General features: G+C 42.6%; 2 protein-coding genes across 5 annotated transcripts in view; both read left to right on the top strand.

The window, feature by feature from the left end:
• The first annotated feature begins 23 nt into the window (after nt 1-23).
• On the top strand, nt 24-7,576 carry LOC115103985 (uncharacterized). Of its 3 annotated transcripts, none has more exons than XM_065024354.1 (9): nt 24-623; nt 1,187-1,288; nt 1,634-1,691; nt 1,935-2,082; nt 2,178-2,214; nt 2,444-2,727; nt 2,967-6,459; nt 6,649-6,736; nt 7,066-7,576. In XM_065024354.1, the coding sequence occupies exons 1-9, from the start codon at nt 615-617 to the stop codon at nt 7,206-7,208; spliced, it is 4,362 nt and encodes a 1,453-aa protein (XP_064880426.1). In that variant the 5' UTR covers nt 24-614; the 3' UTR covers nt 7,209-7,576. The 3 variants fall into 3 exon arrangements, with proteins under 3 accessions (XP_064880426.1, XP_064880425.1, XP_064880424.1); XM_065024353.1 differs by lacking the exon at nt 24-623 and adding an exon at nt 657-959; XM_065024352.1 differs by lacking the exon at nt 24-623 and having other exon boundaries at nt 977-1,288.
• A 570-nt stretch (nt 7,577-8,146) lies between these two features.
• Nucleotides 8,147-19,100, top strand: part of LOC115136636 (neurofibromin-like) — a 121,395-nt gene continuing 110,441 nt past the window's right edge. For both annotated transcript variants that reach the window (XM_065024351.1, XM_065024350.1), the window contains exons 1-3: nt 8,147-8,300; nt 17,950-18,093; nt 18,302-18,385. In XM_065024351.1, the coding sequence (XP_064880423.1) occupies nt 8,241-8,300; nt 17,950-18,093; nt 18,302-18,385 (288 nt within the window). In that variant the 5' untranslated portion in view covers nt 8,147-8,240. The remainder of the gene's footprint in view (nt 8,301-17,949; nt 18,094-18,301; nt 18,386-19,100) is intronic.

The following is a 19,100-nucleotide window of genomic DNA, read 5'->3' as shown; positions in this document are numbered from 1 at the left end:
ATGCAAACCTGCTGATTAGAAGGTGCTGTATAGATGTGGGAAACTCTCTTTTCATGGCACTTCAATATTGAAGTGAATTTTTCGTAGCAGGTTAGGAAACTGAGGTGAAGGTCAGGAAAAGGGTTAGGGTTAGTGAAAATGACCTCAAAACCTTCTACGAAAATTACTTTGCATTGAAGTGCTGTGAAAAGAATGTGTCCCTGCTCAGGTGTTACATGCATCAACCAATGGTTGTGTGCCAAGTCAATCGAAATGAATGAAGAAGACAAGGTCATTCTAGTGAGTTAATAAAATGACAAGGTGTTGCCTGTCAGCGTTGTAGACTACTGCCTCACAAGCCCGGGCTTTAGTGGCACTGGCATACGCGCTTGCCTCTGCACTGAAGGAGCCACCGAACGCGTCCGCGTTGCAGCTCTCACTTTCTCCCGCTACAGTATGTCCTACAATGACATATTTGGTGGGGATTGGCAGCCAACAATAGGATTGGGACTAAATCAAAGAATAAAACGATATTGAAATGAATATTATTAACAAATATTTCCCAGAACATTTTGGGTTCAACCTAAGGCTGACTAGGACAGATCAATCAACTTGATCCGACACAGTAAGCCTACATGTCATACGTAAGTAAACCCACAAGAGAGACAATATTGTAAAGGCAGGAGCATGTTCGATGGAAGGCGTAGGGGTAGGCAATCGAAAACGTTTGACGGGGAAATTTCTGTCAATATTAGCTAGTCCTACTGAGTGGGCAAGTAACCTTTCCCGCGCTCTTCCTAAAAATACTATTTGTGATGTCATAAAGGTCTAACGTTCCATGACGTAGCATGTAGCCCTAAATTACAGTCCCTGCCTGCAATATTGTCCTCACTCTCGACCTGAACTCAACTTGAATGTAACCAACACAGACAAGGACATGCTTTTTGAGACATAAAATAGCTTGAATGGATGAGGAAAAGGTAAGCTAAATTACTTCATACAATATTGGGGGAAATTAAAAAAGGGTAAAGCAATCTAAGCGGATATTTCATGTAAAAAGCTATAACATATTGTAAAGCAAATGTACCATTCTTTATAAAGTCACCAGCTTAGCTCTGATATGGCTGTAGCTCTATTTATGATGTCCTCTGCACAGATCTACTCTGACATTGACATATTATTACTTATTGGAATGTCTGTCCTTCAGGTAGCACAGAGGGAGGATGGTGATCCTCAGAGGGAAGGAAAGGAAGTTGTTGAGGAAGAACCGGTGGCCACGCCCAAAGAGGAGGCCAAGAAGGGAAGGAAGGTAAGATAGCAGGAGTGACAAAGCACATAATAGGCCTACTGGGTTACACTGTACCTGATAGCAGCCATACCATAGATATCTATATATCTCAGATAACAACATACGTAGTAGCTGTTTTCAAAACGTGTTTTAAGAGCTGCTTTGACCTGGCCCATAGCCTATTCATAAATTGTCTCAGAGTAGGAGTGCTTATCTAGGATCAGTTTAGCATTTGAGATCATAATGAATACAATTATTTGGGCAAGGTTGAGCCCACACCTTATCTGATGTACTTTATGTATACGGGCCCTGGTGTTACATGTCTGCCATCATTTGAGATCTGGAATCTGTTCTGTTCTATCCTAGGCAAAAAGGAAGAGGAGTGGCAAGAAGTCAAGGAAGCTGGGCACTGACAACGATGCAGGTCAGAGATTTACCTCTGTAGTACTACATTGTTTCTCTATTCTGTCTGTGATGTGCAGGTTGTGCTATCCATTTTCAATGAAACTGTAGTCTACTGTAATCAGTAAGAAAGGTCACATAGATAGCTTTATTCAAATAGGCCTATTCTAAAACCTAAAACAATGAAATCAGAGTATTAAGAGATAAAACGTCTGATTTCTCTTTAATTTTGTTTCTACTTCCTCTACGGCAATCACATCTTTAGTCTCCAGGAATAAACACCTGGATAGAGGATCTGTAATTGAGCTCCTGGAGAAGAAAGCTGTTAAGGCTGCATTCGGCCCAGGCAACAAGGATGAGATGGAATACTCCTACCCAATCCTCATCTCATTCCTGCGCAATCTTACTGATGAGTATGTTAAACGTTTTTCTGTAATGTTCAACATTTATGAAATATTGTGCAGTGGGAACTAAACACTAACTAAAACACTTATTTTAAATTTTCTAGGCAGTGGCAAGTGATCTACAAAGGACTAAAAAACCCTGTAAGTTTCCCTACCTGCCTTTGACCTTTGATGTGTCAATGATCTGTTGAATTCAGAGATTAGCCATCAAGTCATATTCTGTTATTCATGTTCATTTCTCTGTCAGACTTCATCAAACTTTGAATTCAGTCACAGACAAGAATAACAATGTTGCATTCTGTTCGATCTAGAATACTTGACATCACAGTTCCATTGAAAATACTGTTTTTGTTCTGTTTGTTCAAAACAGATGACGAAGGAACAGCTTGCCAAATTGTGCAAGACAATTGTAACCTTCATCGCACAGACCACCCTGCAGATCCTGCTGCCAGCCCTGGCCCGCGTACTTGGGGTAAAGGACTTTGCTGACGACGACACTGACTCACCCAAGAGGGGTGGCAGTGCAAGATCCTTTGCTGCCTTTGATCAGGAAAGACTGGAGCTCATCCAGGAAGTTAGATATCTGGCGAAGAAAATGTATAAGGGCGGCACAGGGGCTCAACATCTCAGGTCCCTAACACCCTCTTCTAAGAGGTATGTTCCCCTCAAGGTTTTCATGTATGGATTTCACCAAGATCATCTATCCCAGTGTTAGCCAATGCAATCTGATGTAGTACAAAATGTAATGTATCAGCCTTTGAGCATATTCAAATTAATGAGCATGTAAAGCGATCAAAAGGACATGTAGATATTTAGAATACTAAAATTACAACGCTTCACCGATTTGCCAAGTTAAGACAGGAATTATCATGCTTTGCTTGTTCGTTTTAAAGTTCCCAGAGCTCAGTGAAAGTCCACCTGGGAATGACAGAGGACAGAATCATCAAAAGTGTCCAGGAGCAACTGTCTGATCATAATATCCTGTCCTCTTGCCCACCTGAGCTGACTGTTGGTCTTATCAAGGTGGTGGTCGAACAGCTTAACTCTGCCCTCTCTGCGACCATCAGCAGAGCCATTTCAGGGCAGTCCTCCCCTATTTCTTCTGGTAACCAGGCCGCTGAACAAATGGTCAACATGGTCCAGAAATGTTTTGATGATCACGCCACTCCAGAGGACCAGAGCTCCACCTCTGTATTAGAGTCATGCATTCCACCTGCAACAGAAGAGGTGATGACTGTTATCGCAGAGATGGTGGGTGAATTGGAAAAAGAAGATCCGGAATTGGCTAAGGTTTTTCGAGAAGTGGCTGTGAAAGTTAAAATGTTGGCATCTGGCAGTGACCTTGTAGTGGAGCACCTGGATGTTGAAGACTCTCCTGTTCCAGAGGAGCTGAACATAACATGTACATCTTGCAAAGCAATGATGCAAAATCTTGGCACTCTGTTTAGTGTGAAGTTCAAGACCAAAGCCTCAAAGGCTGTGAGTGAAATTCTTGTGAGAAGGTTAATGAGCGATATCTCTGGTATGGTTCAACCTTCTCATTCATTTAGTACCACTCCAAGCTTGATGAATGCATCTAGCCCATCTGACAGGATCCTTGATTCTGCGGCCACTGAGCTCATACAGACCAAAGTAGAATCTGAGGCATCAAAAATAATTGATAACTTTGTTGAAGATGTCAAGGACATTGTGCAGTATGCTGAATTAGATCAGCCAACAAGCACCCAGAGAGATACCCAAGTGGGACACTGTACGACAAAGCGGAAACCCTTCCATGCAGCTCGTAGACTCTGCGAGAGACTTCAGGCAAAGCTGGAGACATTGTTCCTCAGAATGGGTGGAGCTCCAGTCCAAGGGGAAGAACTTATGGAAAAAGCTGACTCCAGTGCTGTGCTTCTGGAACATACTGACTCCAGTGATCTGCCTGTTTCAATCCTGAGCTTGCCTTCCCCATGTAGGAGTGAATCCCCTATATCAGAACGTAGTTCATCTTCTTTATCTGATGGATGTGATTCAACTGACTCTGTAGGAGAGAAAACACCAGAGCAACCTGAAACCAGTAAGAGTGAGGCAATACTGCAAGTGGTCAACTCAACGGGACTTGGTTCTCTCCGTAAATGCCAAAGTGAGAACTCTCAACCATTACTGTCTCTCTGTAATTCCAACATGGTGCCCTGCACCAAAGAGGTCTTGTCCCAGATTGTGACCATGTATAGGTCAGAGGTGGCAGATTTGGAATGCACATCATCTGTTGCAGAGGGTTCCTCTTACAACTCCCTTGAAGTCTGTGGCTTTTTGGACAGTGTCATGTCTTATCTAGAAGACATGCCCGTGTCTGGTTCTTCATGGTTGGAAGGATTAAGAGATACTCCAGCCTCAGTCATTGAGAAACTCTCCAGTGAGGAGTTCCAGATGAACGCTACCAACGAAGTGCGAAAAATACTGATCAAATCAGTCAGTAGCTTTCCCAGCAAAGTCAGTTCCAGCCAGACAGATTCTCAGATGTTGCCAGCAAAATCAACAATTTCCTTAAGGCATACAGATATAACTGCTTTTGAAATCGTTGGATCAATTACAAATGACATGAAGAGCCTTTTCCCACCCACAGAGTCTTCTACTACTCTATGGCAGGCAGACTCTATGCTTCAACAGAGTGATGAGAAAACCTCAGAGTACACTGAGGCCACACCCAAAGGCTCACAGTCTGGTTTGGAAGTATCTGAGAAGAAGATCTGGACAACTGCAAAGACTATTTACCACAATGTGAAGACAAAGATGAGGAATTATTTTACATGGCAAAATCAAGTCAAAGCAACAACGGCTCAAGCCAAAAAGACCTTCAGCCATATTCTGGTTTCAATTCAGAAAGAGCTGTCAAAATCTGACCAAACGGTGACTGCGCTTTCACAAATAGAGAATGTGGTTGGAATGATGCTGAAGGATGTTGAAAGGGTAAGCAGTGAATGTGGTGAGGAACCGATCTATCAAGCGCCACAGCGTTCTTCCTCCTCGTTGTCATCCTCATCTGCCAGATCAAAGAAGTCAGAGTGGGAATTTTCACTCCCTGGCACTCCCATCTCTTCTGATTTACCAGAGAGTATTACTCAGCCCATTGTGAGATGCTCAGTCATCGACATGGGCAAATCTACTAAGCCAAAAACATTGGTGTGTGATGCCAGGGAAAGCATGTCTGCAATAGTGGATACCATCATAAAGGAGGTACATCCAGAGGAAGAAGGGGAGGTTGCATTCCACCCTGATCTAACAGCTGCAATAGCAAGACTGGAGGAGCTCATATGTCAGGGTAGGATTGGTGCTCTCTCACGTGATCTTACTCACCAAGTCAACCGCATCATTTCTGAGAGCAACTTGACCCCTCTGGTTCTGACAGTGGCGGCTGGAAAGAGTGTATCCGATACAGTCCTTACTGAGCTGAAGAGGAATGACAAGACGGTGGGGAAGCCCACAGCTTACAAGCTGGTTCAGCTTTTTGCAGAGGAGTCTGTGAAGCGCCTCTTGCTTCCTAGCCTTGTGCCCTCTACAGCTTCAATGAGTTTGGCTACATCAGCATTTAGTGACACAGTCAGCCTGTTTACCAAAGTAATGGTAAGCCAGGTCATGGACTCTGTGGTTTCTGATGAACAAAGCAGAGGGTCATCTCCAACCGGAACTGTAACTGATATAGGCAGTCTACTGAGTGGTAAGTCCTACCCTCTGCCATCTTTCTCCGCCATCAGCATGACAACAAGTGGGACCTCCAATGCTGCACGAGGCTTTGAGGCCAACATAGATGCTGAGGAAAGGGATACCATCAGTTGTTTCGGTGTACCTCAGAGCATTGTTTGTGATCAGAATTCAACCAGCCCGGATGTTGCCTCGCTTTCAACCCCATCCACTGACAACTTAGTCGGTGATGATGACTTCACCGGCCTCATCAGCATGTTAGTGGTGAGACTTCTGTCAAAAATCCAAACCCAAACTGATCTGTACCCAACTGACGTCACACGCACGTCACAAGACCTGATTCCAAAAGTTATAGCTGCCTTCTGTGCATGGTCAGGCTGCTCTGAGACCCAAGCTTATCCCAAGAACCTGAAGAGTCACAAAGTATACAGCACCGTCTACAAACATCTGTTGAAGGAGTTTGGCTCAGAGAAAATACTCCAACTGGCCGTGTCGACTCAGGACTCCACATTCAATAGGATTCTTGTGAAGTCATTGAGCAAGGAGCTTCTCCATAGTTGTAACGAGGCATCAAGAGCAGCCTCAAGAACATCTTTCGAAGCCACCAGGCCAGAAGCTCTTCTCATGGCTGAAGATGTGAAGGCTACCAGAGGGAAGCTGTCTTTCCTACAAAGGCTTGCCAGACTGAAATTCGACTTAAAGGTACATCACACTTATTTAAGTTAACAATTGTGTCAATGTGAGTAAACAATGTTATTTAGAGAAAATGTAAAACCATCCATTAATTCCAAAACCATTTATAAATCTTGTTGTGCTGGTGTGTAAGATGTGATCGTTATTACCGTGAGATTGTTCTGCTGTGACAGTTGTTTTGACATGTTTTTGTTTTAGCCATTCATGATGGGAAACAAGAAGGATTCCAAGAAGAATTCCCGCCATTCTGAATCCAAAGACCAGACTACTGCTGAAGATATCATGTGTAAGTCCATACAGCAGGACATTTACTGTTTGAGATATTGGTGTACAAAGCTGCTATTGCAAAAATATGAAACCCTATATACAGTACATTATATATTATCGATAGTAATCCAATTTGTAAGTCGCTCTGGATAAGAGCGTCTGCTAAATGACTTAAATGTAAATGTAAATGTAATCTCTTATGTAAAATTATTTATAGTTTCCAAATCTCAAGATTCTGGTTCTCATTTATTTGTGAAAGTAATAATGAGTTGAAACTAAGAATACAATATAACATCATTTCTAAATGATAGTGCATGTCAACTCTCTCTCTTCTGTCGCCCAACATAGTGGCACATCCTGGACTCCCAGAGGGTCTTCCCTCCACCTCTCAACAGGAGAAGCCTCGAAAACGTCCCCTTCTAATCAGGATGTTTTCCACCATCTCCATAGGCCTATCCAAGCCATTCAAACAGTTTTCAAAGCAAGCTTAATACAACAATTTCCTTTAATACAGTAATATTTGCATTAAATTGATGGCCTTTGTCTTCTTTTGTGTTGCCCTGTTAACACATTTGATTAGAAAATACATAGTATATTTAGTTTAGTTTATTATGCAGTCATAGTCACGGTGTAGGCTAAACAAAGTAATGTTGTCCTGAATAATGTATAGAACATGCACCCCCCCCCACCCACACACACACACACACACAGTGTGATTCATTGAACACACACACATAGTACTTCAGATATGTCCCACAACCAGCATTCAACCAGATATCAATGATTCAGTGTAAAATACATGTACTGTAAAATAAACCGTATTTAATTTACAACCAATAAAATAATACATGATGCAGGACACTCAGTTATAAGGGAATTAACTGGTTTAACTTCTCAAACAGAAACACACACATTTCCATTTTCTGTGGATCGCCCATGTTTACATTTTACTGAATGCTAGTCTGACCTTTGACCTGTAGATGGTATTAAAGGTCGACTTTTGCTGCAGATCCACTTCTAAAGCTCAAACCTCTCTGGACAAGTTGCCGAAACATTTGTCCCTAGTGTGTGTGTGTGTGTGTGTGTGGCAAAAAAGGGAATATTGCACTACACTTTTATCATACAGATACATTTTGCATTCGGTAGCATAGCACAGCTGTAGTTTTTTCAAATGCCAAATGTACATGTAGCATGCTTCTGCCTACAGATGCTTTTCTGAGTGACTTGTGTTGTGAGAGAACCAGAATTCAAACATAAACTCCTGGATTACATTTTATAATATTGTCAGCTCTTTTTAGTAACATATGGTAGCATACATGTTTCACACGGTGGCAAGTCAAGCTAGTTAGTTACATGTAACAACATTACATTATATGGTCAATGTTTGTGTGTATCCTCTTAGCTTTTACCTTCGACATCAACAACGCCGGTTTTGGGACTAATTTCAGGCCTAACATCGCCACGAACGTCCACATTCGTCTTGGAATTGCAAGCAGTCATTCGCGGTTTCCATCCGCACGGCCATGGCGGCACATAAACCAGTGGAATGGGTTCAGGCGGTGATAAACAGATTCGACGAGCAGGTAATATTATAGTGTTAGTTAAATGAGTTCGAAGTGGGAGTAGTTAGCTAGTTGCAACTGCAAGCAGTGAATCTTTTGTTGAGGGCTTATACAGGTAGATAGTTCATTTTATTTATGTCACTGAAGTGCATGCTAGACTGCTTTCTAGCTAGGTAGCTATTGATAGTAACGACGTTAGGACAAATATTTTTATATCTGTGTTTGGATGATGTGTACCAAAAGTGCAAGTTACTTTTAGTTACCTAGCTAGTAAGCTACCCATGTAGCTAGCTAGCCAACTAAACATGCATTTTAATGCTGCATATATATTGGGTGTTGGTGTAGCTAACTCGGAGTATTTGCACACTACGTCTAATATTGGCTAATTCTTCCTAGACAATTGGGGAAAAGATGTCCCTATTGTACCAGCTAGGAAGTCCTATAACTTAGCTACCTTGCTAACTGTAAACAAATGAGAGGTGTGACTCCAACATGCACTGATTAAAATGCAAGGTCTGTCACATGTGGGGGAAAAATGAAGAACATACTGGTTGCATGCTGTCAGCCAACATTCATGTTGCTGTCTGAGGAATCTGGATTTTCAACCTGACCATGTTTCTGCTCTGAGGTAACGTTAAACGCTCAATAATAAGATCAAAAACAACATGGATCAGTACAAATTGACAGACATCCGTTTTTTGTTAAATATCTACTTACATAATTACCACATCCTTAAATTATGATATACATAGTGTGAGTTTGTCTCAATCCAATATTTGAGCGTGTTTAGGTGTTTGTGGTCACCACAGCAGCAGTCTACAAGGCTCGCCCAACTACAAGTTTCTGGCAGTTAAGAGGTTTCTTATTACCCAGAGTTGGATGAATTCGTGGATACAATTTTTTAGATCTCTGCATGCAGTGTGTATGAAGTTAAGAGGTAATGATGATAGCCAATGCTGACTAGCATTTGTACAATGACTGAAGGCTACAGGTACACCGAATCAAATTTTATTGGTCACATACACATGGTTAGCAGATGTTAATGCGAGTGTAGCGAAATGCTTCTGGTTCTGACAGTGCAGTAATATCTAACAAGTAATCTAACAATTCCCCAACAACTACCTAATGCACACATATCTAAAGGGGTGAATGAGAATATGTACATATAAGTATATGGATGAGCGATGGCCGTGCGGCATAGGCAAGGTGCAGTAGATGGTATAAAATACAGTATGTACATGTGACGTGAGCAATGCAAGATATGTAAACATCATTAAAGTAACATTATTTTAAGTGACTAGTGATCCATTTAATAAAGTGTCCAGTGATTGCGTCTCAGTGTAGGCAGCAGCCTCTCTGAGTTAGTGATGGCTATTTAACAGTCTGATGGCCTTGAGATAGAAGCTGTTTTTCAATCTCTCTGTCCCAGCTTTAAATCACCTGTACTGACCTCGCCTTCTGGATGATAGCGGTGTGAACAGGCAGTGGCATATACTACTGTACAGTACTGCTACAGTATCCCTTTAAGGGTGCCAAAGATTCCACTAATGAACTTGAGGTTGAATGTGTGAAACATTGGGTCAGGTAGTCTAGCCAGTCCATCAATAGTTTTTACACTGTCTGTTGCCCCTAACTATATCTCATCAGAAGTCATTATCAGTCAACATTATCAAATTGTAAGATCAACATTTTAAAATGCTCCAGCTGACTTGATGGAGAGTTTGTTGTTGCTTGAGAGCTGGTATGTCTGTAAATCAGCTCTGGGTCTCAATTTTATCCAAACTAAGCTTTGTCTGTTTTGGTTGTCAAAGACCACCTCCAAAGGGACTGAAACAAATGGTTCTTGCTGCAGTGCAAGCAGTGCTGCCAGAAACTCGTCACCTTCTTTAAACTCCTTTGTGTGAAAGCTGTTTTACAAATAAACTTTAAAAGGGTTTGCGCTATGCAGTGGTTTGTATTTAACCTAAACATGCTTAAGTGCCATGCAACACTGTGCATCTGCCCTCAACTCCAGTACAGACTTTTGAAATGGAATATCAGCACTTTTTGTGCAGTTTGGGTAGGATCTGGGCCTCAGGTTTCACTCTGTAGCACAGAGTGGTGATTGTACTCAGATGGTGATTGTACTCAGGTTTAGCAGCTCTGCTCGGATTATTACAGTTTGATGAAAGTGTAATAAGGGATTAAATCCGCCTTGTGTTGTTAAGACCATTTAGAAGCCTCTAAGTCATAGGATTGCATGTGTTGGCTTTATCAGGGTGGATTTCATAGTCAGAATCATATTTTCTGTGTGAACCTTGCTTATTTTGCCCAAAAACCTACCCAGTGTCCAGAAACAATGAAAGTGTTCTGAACAATAAGTCTAAATCACAGTTGTATGCAACTTCAGAATCCTGCATTACAACCCAAAAAATGTATGTCAAAAAGCTACCACAGAGAGGAAGAGAGAGGTTGGTGGATGCCAATGTGATGTACGAGATGAATGAGAAATATTAATCTCAACCTAGTAGTATTGGTCATCACAGCATCAGCCCAGAAAGATATGAAGCAGGGATTGGACTGTGGGCTGAAGTTCAGACGCCTGACTATTCTCCTACCCCCTATCTTGGGACTTTCATTCCCAGGCCCAAGTTTCTCCCTGAGGGGCCCCAGTGGTAGACAGGATCCAGCTAGTAAGCAGTCCTAGGCCATGAGGCTCTTCCTTAGAATGGATGCATGTCTGAACCTAACTGTTTCCTCAACCATGATTAGGCCTACAACAGTGTAGTCTCCACTTACCATGCTCCCAAGCCTTGTTCATCACTGGGCTGTTGGGGAAGTCTGGAAGTGGAAATCGAGGCTAACAACATCCTGGCTCTGTTGCCCCACGACTATGCCGGGGCCTGAAGGAGAGCCAGAGCCACATCAAGGAGGAGTGCTCCATTCAGAAAAGCTCACTTCTCAACTGTGCTGCTGCTTATGGCTCATTAACATTCCAAGCTTGATGTGCTCTGCATACAAGATCCCAGATGTGTTTTGTTTTTGTCCCGTGTAAATATTCATTTATTTTTTGTATACATTGAAATAATTAAATCTCTTTTTTCCATTTTCAAATTAAATATACCTTCCTGCAACCCGCCTCACTCAATGTGGTACGGATCTGCTATTTTCTTAGACCTTATAACTAGAGGTCGACCGATTAATCGGAATGGCCGATTAATTAGGGCCGATTTCAAGTTTTCATAACAATCGGAAATCTGTATTTTTGGGCGCCGATTTGATTTTTAATTAAACATTTTATACCTTTTATTTAACTAGGCAAGTCAGTTAAGAACACATTCTTATTTTCAATGACGGCGTAGGAACGGTTGGTTAATTGCCTTGTTCAGGGGCAGAACGACAGATTTTCACCTTGTCAGCACGGGGATCCAATCTTGCAACCTTACGGTTAACTAGTCCTACGCTCTAACCACCTGCCTCTCGTTGCACTCCACTCCACAACTGCCTGTTACGCGAATGCAGTAGAAGCCAAGGTAAGTCGCTAGCTAACATTAAACTTATCTTATAAAAAACAATCAATCATAATCACTAGTTAACTACACATGGTTGATGATATTACTAGTTTATCTAGAAGCTTGTCCTGCGTTGCATATAATCGATGCAACGCTGGGGGATGATTTAACAAAAGCGCATTTGCGGAAAAAAGCACAATCGTTGACCACTGTGCCTAACCAACACGATGCCTTTCTTAAAATCAATACACAGAAGTATATATTTTTAAACCTGCATATTTAGCTAAAAGACATCCAGGTTAGCAGGCAATATTAACCAGGTGAAATTGTGTCACTTCTCTTGTGTTCATTGCACGCAGAGTCAGGGTATATGCAACAGTTTGGGCAGCCTGGCTCATTGCGAACTAATTTGCCAGAATTGTACGTAATTATGACATAACATTGAAGGTTGTGCAATGTAACAAGAATATTTAGATAATATTAGATAAAATACGGAACCGTTCCGTATATCACTGAAAGAATAAACGTCTTGTTTTCGAGATGATAGTTTCCGGAATCGACCATATTAATGACCTAAGGCTCGTATTTCTGTGTGTTATTATGTTATAATTAAGTCTATGATTTGATAGAGCAGTCTGACTGAGCGATGGTAGGTAGCAGCAGGCTCATAAGCATTCATTCAAACAGCACTTTCGTGCGTTTTACCAGCAGCTCTTCGCAAGCACAGCTCTGTTCATGACTTCAAGCCTATCAGCCTAATGGCTGGTGTAACTGATGTGAAATGGCTAGCTAGTTAGCGTGCTAATAGTGTTTCAAACGTCACTAGCTCTGAGACTTGGAGTAGTTATTCCCCTTGCTTTGCAAGGGCCGCGGCTTTTGTGGAGCGATGGGTAACGCTGCTTCGAGTGTGGCTGTTGTCGATGTGTTTCTGGTTCGAGCCCAGGTATGGGCGAGGAGAGGAACGGAAGCTATACTGTTACACTGGCAATACTATAGTGCCTATAAAAACATCAAATAGTCCAAGGTATATGAAATACAAATGGTATAGAGAGAAATAGTCCTATAAATACTATATTAACTTCAACCTAAAACCTCTTACCTTGGAATATTGAAGACTCATGTTAAAAGGACCCACCAGCTTTCATATGTTCTCATGTTCTGAGCAAGGAACTTAAACATTAGCTTTTTTTACATGGCACATATTGCACTTTTACTTCTCCAACACTTTGTTTTTGCATTATTTAAACCAAATTGAACATGTTTCATTATTTATTTGAGGCTAAATGGATTTTTATTGATGTATTATATTAAGTTAATATAAGTGTTCATTCAGTATTGTTGTAATTGTCATTATTATAAATAAAAATCGTCTGATTTAATCGGTATCAGCGTTGAAAAATCATAATTGGTCGACCTCTACTTATAACTGGAACCTCCATCAGAGCTAGTTAGCTACTAGCTATTTAGTTATTGTTAGCCACTGCTAGCGGTCTTTACCTATAGCTCAGACACCAGCCACTTTAGCCCGTATAATACCTGCCAGTTTGCACAGCGCAATATCAGCCCTGAGCATATTGGACTGCTTTTTTTCCCTCCACGATATCACCGGAATCCTGCCGCAAGCTCTGGACCATTACACTGGATCATTGCAGCTAGCTAGCTGCTACCGAGTAACTATTGTCCAGAAGCATGCACCAGTTAGCCTCGAGCTAGGCCCATCTCCCGGCTAGTAAACGAAGTACACCAACTACAATACCTCTCTTGCCAATTGGCCTGGACCCTTTGTCGACACGGAGCCCCGCCGATCCATCACGACTTGTCCCGTCAGTAGAGTTAGTCATGTTAAATAAGCATGCCCCTTTCAAATTTAGAACTAATGACAGATATAGCCCGTAGTTCACTCCAGAATTGACTGCCCTTGACCAACACAAAAACATCCTGTGGTGTCCTGCACTAGCATCGGATAGTCCGCGCGATATGCACATTTTCAGGGAAATCAGGAACCAAAATACTCACACAGTTAGTTAGTTAGTTAGGCTAGTTCCAAAAAGTTTTGGGACACTGTAAAGTCCATGGAGAATAAGAGCACCTCCTCCCAGCTGCCCACTGCACTGAGGCTAGGAAACACTGTCACCACTGATAAATCCACCATAATCCACGATAATCGAGAATTTCAATAAGCATTTCTCTACGGCTGGCCATACTTTCCATCTGGCTACCCTAGCCAACAGCTCTGCACCCCCCGCAGGAACTGGCCCAAACCCCCCGCTTCTCCTTCACCCAAATCCAGACAGCTGATGTTCTGAAAGAGCTGCAAAATCTGGATCCCTACAAATCAGCTGGGCTGGACAATCTGGACCCTCTATTCCGAAAAGTATCCGCCGCCAACCTCAAACTTCAACCTCTTTCGTATTATCTGAGATTCCTCAAGATTGGAAAGTGACTGCTGTCATCCCCATCTTCGAAGGGGAAGACACTCTAGACCCAAACTGTTATAGACCTATATCCATCCTGCCATGCCTTTCTAAAGTCTTCGAAAGCCAAGTGAACAAACAGATCACCGACCATTTCGAATCCCACCGTACCTTCTCCGTTATGCAATCCGGTTTCTGAGCTGGTTGAGAGCGTGGCTGAGGTGCACCCAACGTCCTAAACGGTATCATAACCGCCATCAATAAGAGACAATACTGTGCAGCCGTCTTCATCGACCTGGCCAAGGCTTTCGACTCTGTCAATCACCGTATTCTTATCGGCAGATTCAATAGCCTTGGCTTCTCAAATGACCGCCTTGCCTGTTTCGCCAACTACTTCTCAGAGTTCAGTGTGTCAAATCGGAGGGCCCGTTGTCCGGAACTCTGGCAGTCTCTATGGGGGTGCCACAGGGTTAAAATTTTCGGGCCAAGTTTTTTCTATGTCAATGTCACTCTTGCTGTGGGTGATTCTTTGATCCACCTTTACGCAGACGACACCATTCTGTATACATCTGGCCTTTCTTTGGACACTGTTAACCTCTTGCTTCTACTTGGGACGCTTGCGTCCCAACTAGAGCTCTGGAAATGCAAATGCGCTACGCTAAATGCTAATAGTATTAGTTAAAACTCAAAAGTTCATTAAAATACACATGCAGGGTATCAAATTAAAGCTACACTCGTTGTGAATCCAGGCAACAAGTCAGATTTTTAAAATGCTTTTCGGCGACAGCATGAGAAGCTATTATCTGATAGCATGCACCAATACACTACAACACAAAAGCACAGCAGGGGACATAAACAAAATAATTAGCATTTCGGCGTTACACAAACCGCACAATAAAATAGAAAACAGTCATTACCTTTCACCATCTTCTTTGTTGGCACTCCTAGATGTCCCATAAACACTATTGGGTCTTTATTTCGATTAAATCGGGCCATATAAAGCCAAGATATCGTTATATGTAGACTGTGTGATAAACAAAAAAAAACAGCGATTTCACAACGTAACGTAATTTTTTTAAATTCAAAAAGTAGACGATAAACTTTCACAAAACACTTCGAAATACGTTTGTAATGCTACTTTAGGTATTAGTAAACGTTAATAAGCGATAAAAATCATCCTTAGGCGATGTAAAAATCATTAGCTGTCGTCTTGGAAAAAATTTCACGAGAGAGCTCTTCCGGAATGATCTGGGCGGAGACCGGAGGTAAGTGGTGCCCCTGTTTCGGTTCAACCAAGAATCAAAGATGATTCAATTCACAAGACTCTAGACAACATGGGGATGCTGTGGGAGTTGAATGCTCGGTCTTATCTAATTCGGCTCACTGTTAACAATTGCTGGAAGTGTCGCAAGGATATTTATTTCCATTTTCTGTGATCAGGTTTTCCTGCGCTTTCCGATGTAACGCACGTTATGTTATAGCCACAGTCGTGATTTAACCAGTTTTAAAAACGTCCGAGGGTTTCCTATCCACACATTCTAACCATATGAACGTACTATATTCCTGGCATGAGTAGCAGGGCGCTGAAATGTTGCGCGATTTTTAACAAAATGTTCAAAAAAGTAGAGGGTCGACTTAAGAGGTTAACAAACCTCCAAACGAGCTTCAACGCCATACAACACTCCTTCCGTGGCCTCCAACTGGTCTTAAATGCTAGTAAAACTAAATGTATGCTCATCAACCGATCGCTGCCTGCACCCGCCCGCCCGACTAGCATCACTACTCTGGACAGTTCTGACTTAGAATATGTGGACAACTATAAATACCTAGGTGTCTGGACAGACTGTAAACTCTCCTTCCAGACTCACATTAAGCATCTCCAATCCAAAATTAAATCTAGAATCGGCTTCCTATTTCGCAACAAAGCCTCCTTAACTCATGCTGCCTAACATACCGTTGTAAAACTGACTATCCTACCGATCCTTGACTTCGGTGATGTCATTTACAAAATATCCTCCAACACTCTACTCAGCAAACTGGATGTAGTCTATCACAGTGCCATCCGTTTTGTCACCAAAACCCCATATACTACCCACCACTGCGACCTGTTGCTCTCATTGGTTGGTCCTCGCTACGTATTCGTTGCCAAACTCACTGGCTCCAGGTCATCTATAAGTCTTTGCTAGGTAAATCCCTGCCTTATCTCAGCTCACTGCTCACGATAGCAACACCCACCCGTAGCATGCGCTCCATCAGGTATATTTCACTGGTCATCCCCAAAGCCAACACCTCATTTGGCTGCCTTCCTTCCAGTTCTCTGCTGCCAATGACTGGAACGAATTGCAAAAATCACTGAAGCTGGAATCTTATATCTCCCTCTCTAACTTTAAGCGAAAACTTGAAATCGGCCCTAATTAATCGTCTATTCCGATTAATCGGTCGACCTCTAGTTCAGAGGAGACTGCATGAATCAGGCCTTCATGGTCGAATTGCTGCAAAGAAACCACGACTAAATGATACCAATAAGAAGAGACTTGCTTGGGCCAAGAAACACAAGATCTTTGTTTACAACTGCCGGGTCTTTGTGAGACGCAGAGTAGGTGAACGGATGATCTTGGCATGTGTGGTTCCCACCATGAAGCATGGAGGAGGTGTGATGGTGTGGGTGTGCTTTGCTGGTGACACTGTCAGTGATTTTATCTAGAATTCAAAGCACACTTAACCAGCATGGCTACCACAGCATTCTGCAGCGATAAGCCATCCCATCTGGTTTGTGCTTAGTGGAACTGTCTTTTGTTGTTCAATAGGACAATGACCCAACACACCTCCAGGCTGTGTAAGGGCAATTTGACCAGAAGGAGAGTGATGGAGTGCTGCATCAGATGACCTTGCATCCACAATCACCTGACCTCAACCCAATTGAGATGGTTTGGGATGAGTTGGACTGCAGAGTGAAGGAAAAGCAGCCAACAAGTGCTCAGCATATGTGGGAACTCCTTCAAGACTGTTGGAAAATAATTCCAGGTGAAGCTTGTTTTAGAGAATGCCAAGAGTGTGCGATGCTGTCATCAAGGCAAAGTGTGGCTACTTTGAAGAATCTCAAATATAAAACATATTTTGAGTTGTTAACTTTTTGGGGTTACTACATGATTCCATGTGTGTTATTTCATAGTTTTGATGTCTTCATCATTATTCTACAATGTAGAAAATATTAAGAATAAAGAAAAACCCTTGAATGAGTAGGTGTGTCCAAACAATACCCCCTTTTCCTCACCAATTTCGTGATATCCAATTGGAAGTTACAGTCTTGTCCCATCGCTGCAATTCCCGTACAGACGAAGGTCGAGAGCCATGCATCCTCCGAAACACGACCCTGTCAAGCTGCACTGCTTCTTGACACACTGCTCACTTAACCCGGAAGCCAGCCACACCAATGTGACGGAGAAAACACAGTTCAACTGGTGACCGAAGTCGGCGTGCATGCGCCCGGCCCGCCACAAGGAGTCGCTGGATAGCGATGGGACAAGGACATCCCGTCCTGCCAAACCCTCCCCTGACCCGGACAACCTCGGGTCTGTAGTGACGCCTCAAGCACTGCGGTGCAGTGCCTTAGACTGCTGTGCCACTGGGGAGGCCGGCTTTGTGTAATTCTATTAGACTTGTTCAAACCTGCTGCATACATTGTCCACTGTATAATACCTTCACCTGTGGCTAGATTCCCCTGTGACTTTAGGATGACACATGCTTTTTTCTCTTTCTCCTTAGCTTCCTGTTAAAACGGGACATCAGAACAACCACACCAAAGTCAGCACAGAGCACAACAAGGAATGTCTCATCAACATCTCTAAGTACAAGTTCTCCCACGTCATCAGTGGCCTCACGAACATACTAAAAAATGTGAACAACATGGTAAGTGGCATTTTTTAACGTGTCTCTTTTAGCTATGGGGATCACCACGTTGCATGTCATCAACTCTACCTCCTGGAAGGCGTGTATTGAGTCAAAACTCAGTCAACTCAAGTTTAGGATGCATGCTAAGGGCTGGAAGTGGTGTTTGCCAAATCACTGTGTCCTCTGTGTCTGTAACCTGTCCTGTACCCTCCCTTCCTCTCTCCAGCGGATATTCGGGGAAGCTGCTGAGAAGAACCTCTACCTCTCCCAGCTGATTATCCTGGACACACTGGAGAAGTGCCTGGCATCGGTGAGGAAAACCTTTACAGTCTGCATCTACTGTATACCTTATTAAGCCACCATTTAGTTGGTCTGCTAACCAACCCCCTACACTTGCTTCTGTGTGTTTGTTGTGTATAAACATTTCCCCATTTTTGTTTTTCCCTAGCCTGTCCCATATTAGTCCTATGGCCTCCCTCAACTCAAACAGTTTTCTGTTGACTGAATTTAATTTAACATTGCCAGTCAAGAGCATTGGCCTCAAAATATTGCACCAATATTCTAAAATGCTTTAAGTATCCCAACACAACGCCAGTATTACATTGGTTCAATGGATCATGGATGCCCCTGTTCTCTCTCTCTGCTTTTTCCAGACACATAGACCTACACTTAAACCCCTTTCTTCACTCGTGCGTTCTCTTCACTTCTGAAATAGGTGCCTCAGTTCTGCAACCCTGCAGCAGAAGATTACATTTCCAGGTGTTTCCTCAACTTGAGTTAGTGCTTTCACAGCCTCCAATGGGATCGCTGAGAGTTTCCTGTATAGGTTTTTCATTAGGGCATGTCGTCAGATGGAAGCCAGCTGCTCCCCTCATGGACGCTATGGAATTCTCGTTAGAATTTGAGTTACAAATGTTTAAGTATAGTAGTAGCCTTATTTTGTGTTAAGACTATTTCCTACATATGGGTGAGCTACAGGTTTGGAATGCAGTTGTATGCAGTCTGTCCTGGTATGAGGCTGCCAG

Source organism: Oncorhynchus nerka, linkage group LG11 (genome assembly GCF_034236695.1).
Source record: "Oncorhynchus nerka isolate Pitt River linkage group LG11, Oner_Uvic_2.0, whole genome shotgun sequence".
Classification (NCBI taxonomy): Eukaryota; Metazoa; Chordata; class Actinopteri; order Salmoniformes; family Salmonidae; genus Oncorhynchus; species Oncorhynchus nerka.
Note: the sequence above shows the minus strand (reverse complement) of the source record. Positions and strands in the feature narration are given on the sequence as shown.

Bases quoted from the DNA above. Each gene is read 5' to 3' on its own strand.
- LOC115103985 (XM_065024352.1), top strand. From the start codon at position 1,100: ATGGCTGTAGCTCTATTTATGATGTCCTCTGCACAGATCTACTCTGAC. The intron at 1,289-1,633 runs GTAAGATAGCAG...GTTCTATCCTAG, and splicing joins AGGCCAAGAAGGGAAGGAAG to GCAAAAAGGAAGAGGAGTGG. The intron at 2,728-2,966 runs GTATGTTCCCCT...TTCGTTTTAAAG, and splicing joins CTAACACCCTCTTCTAAGAG to TTCCCAGAGCTCAGTGAAAG.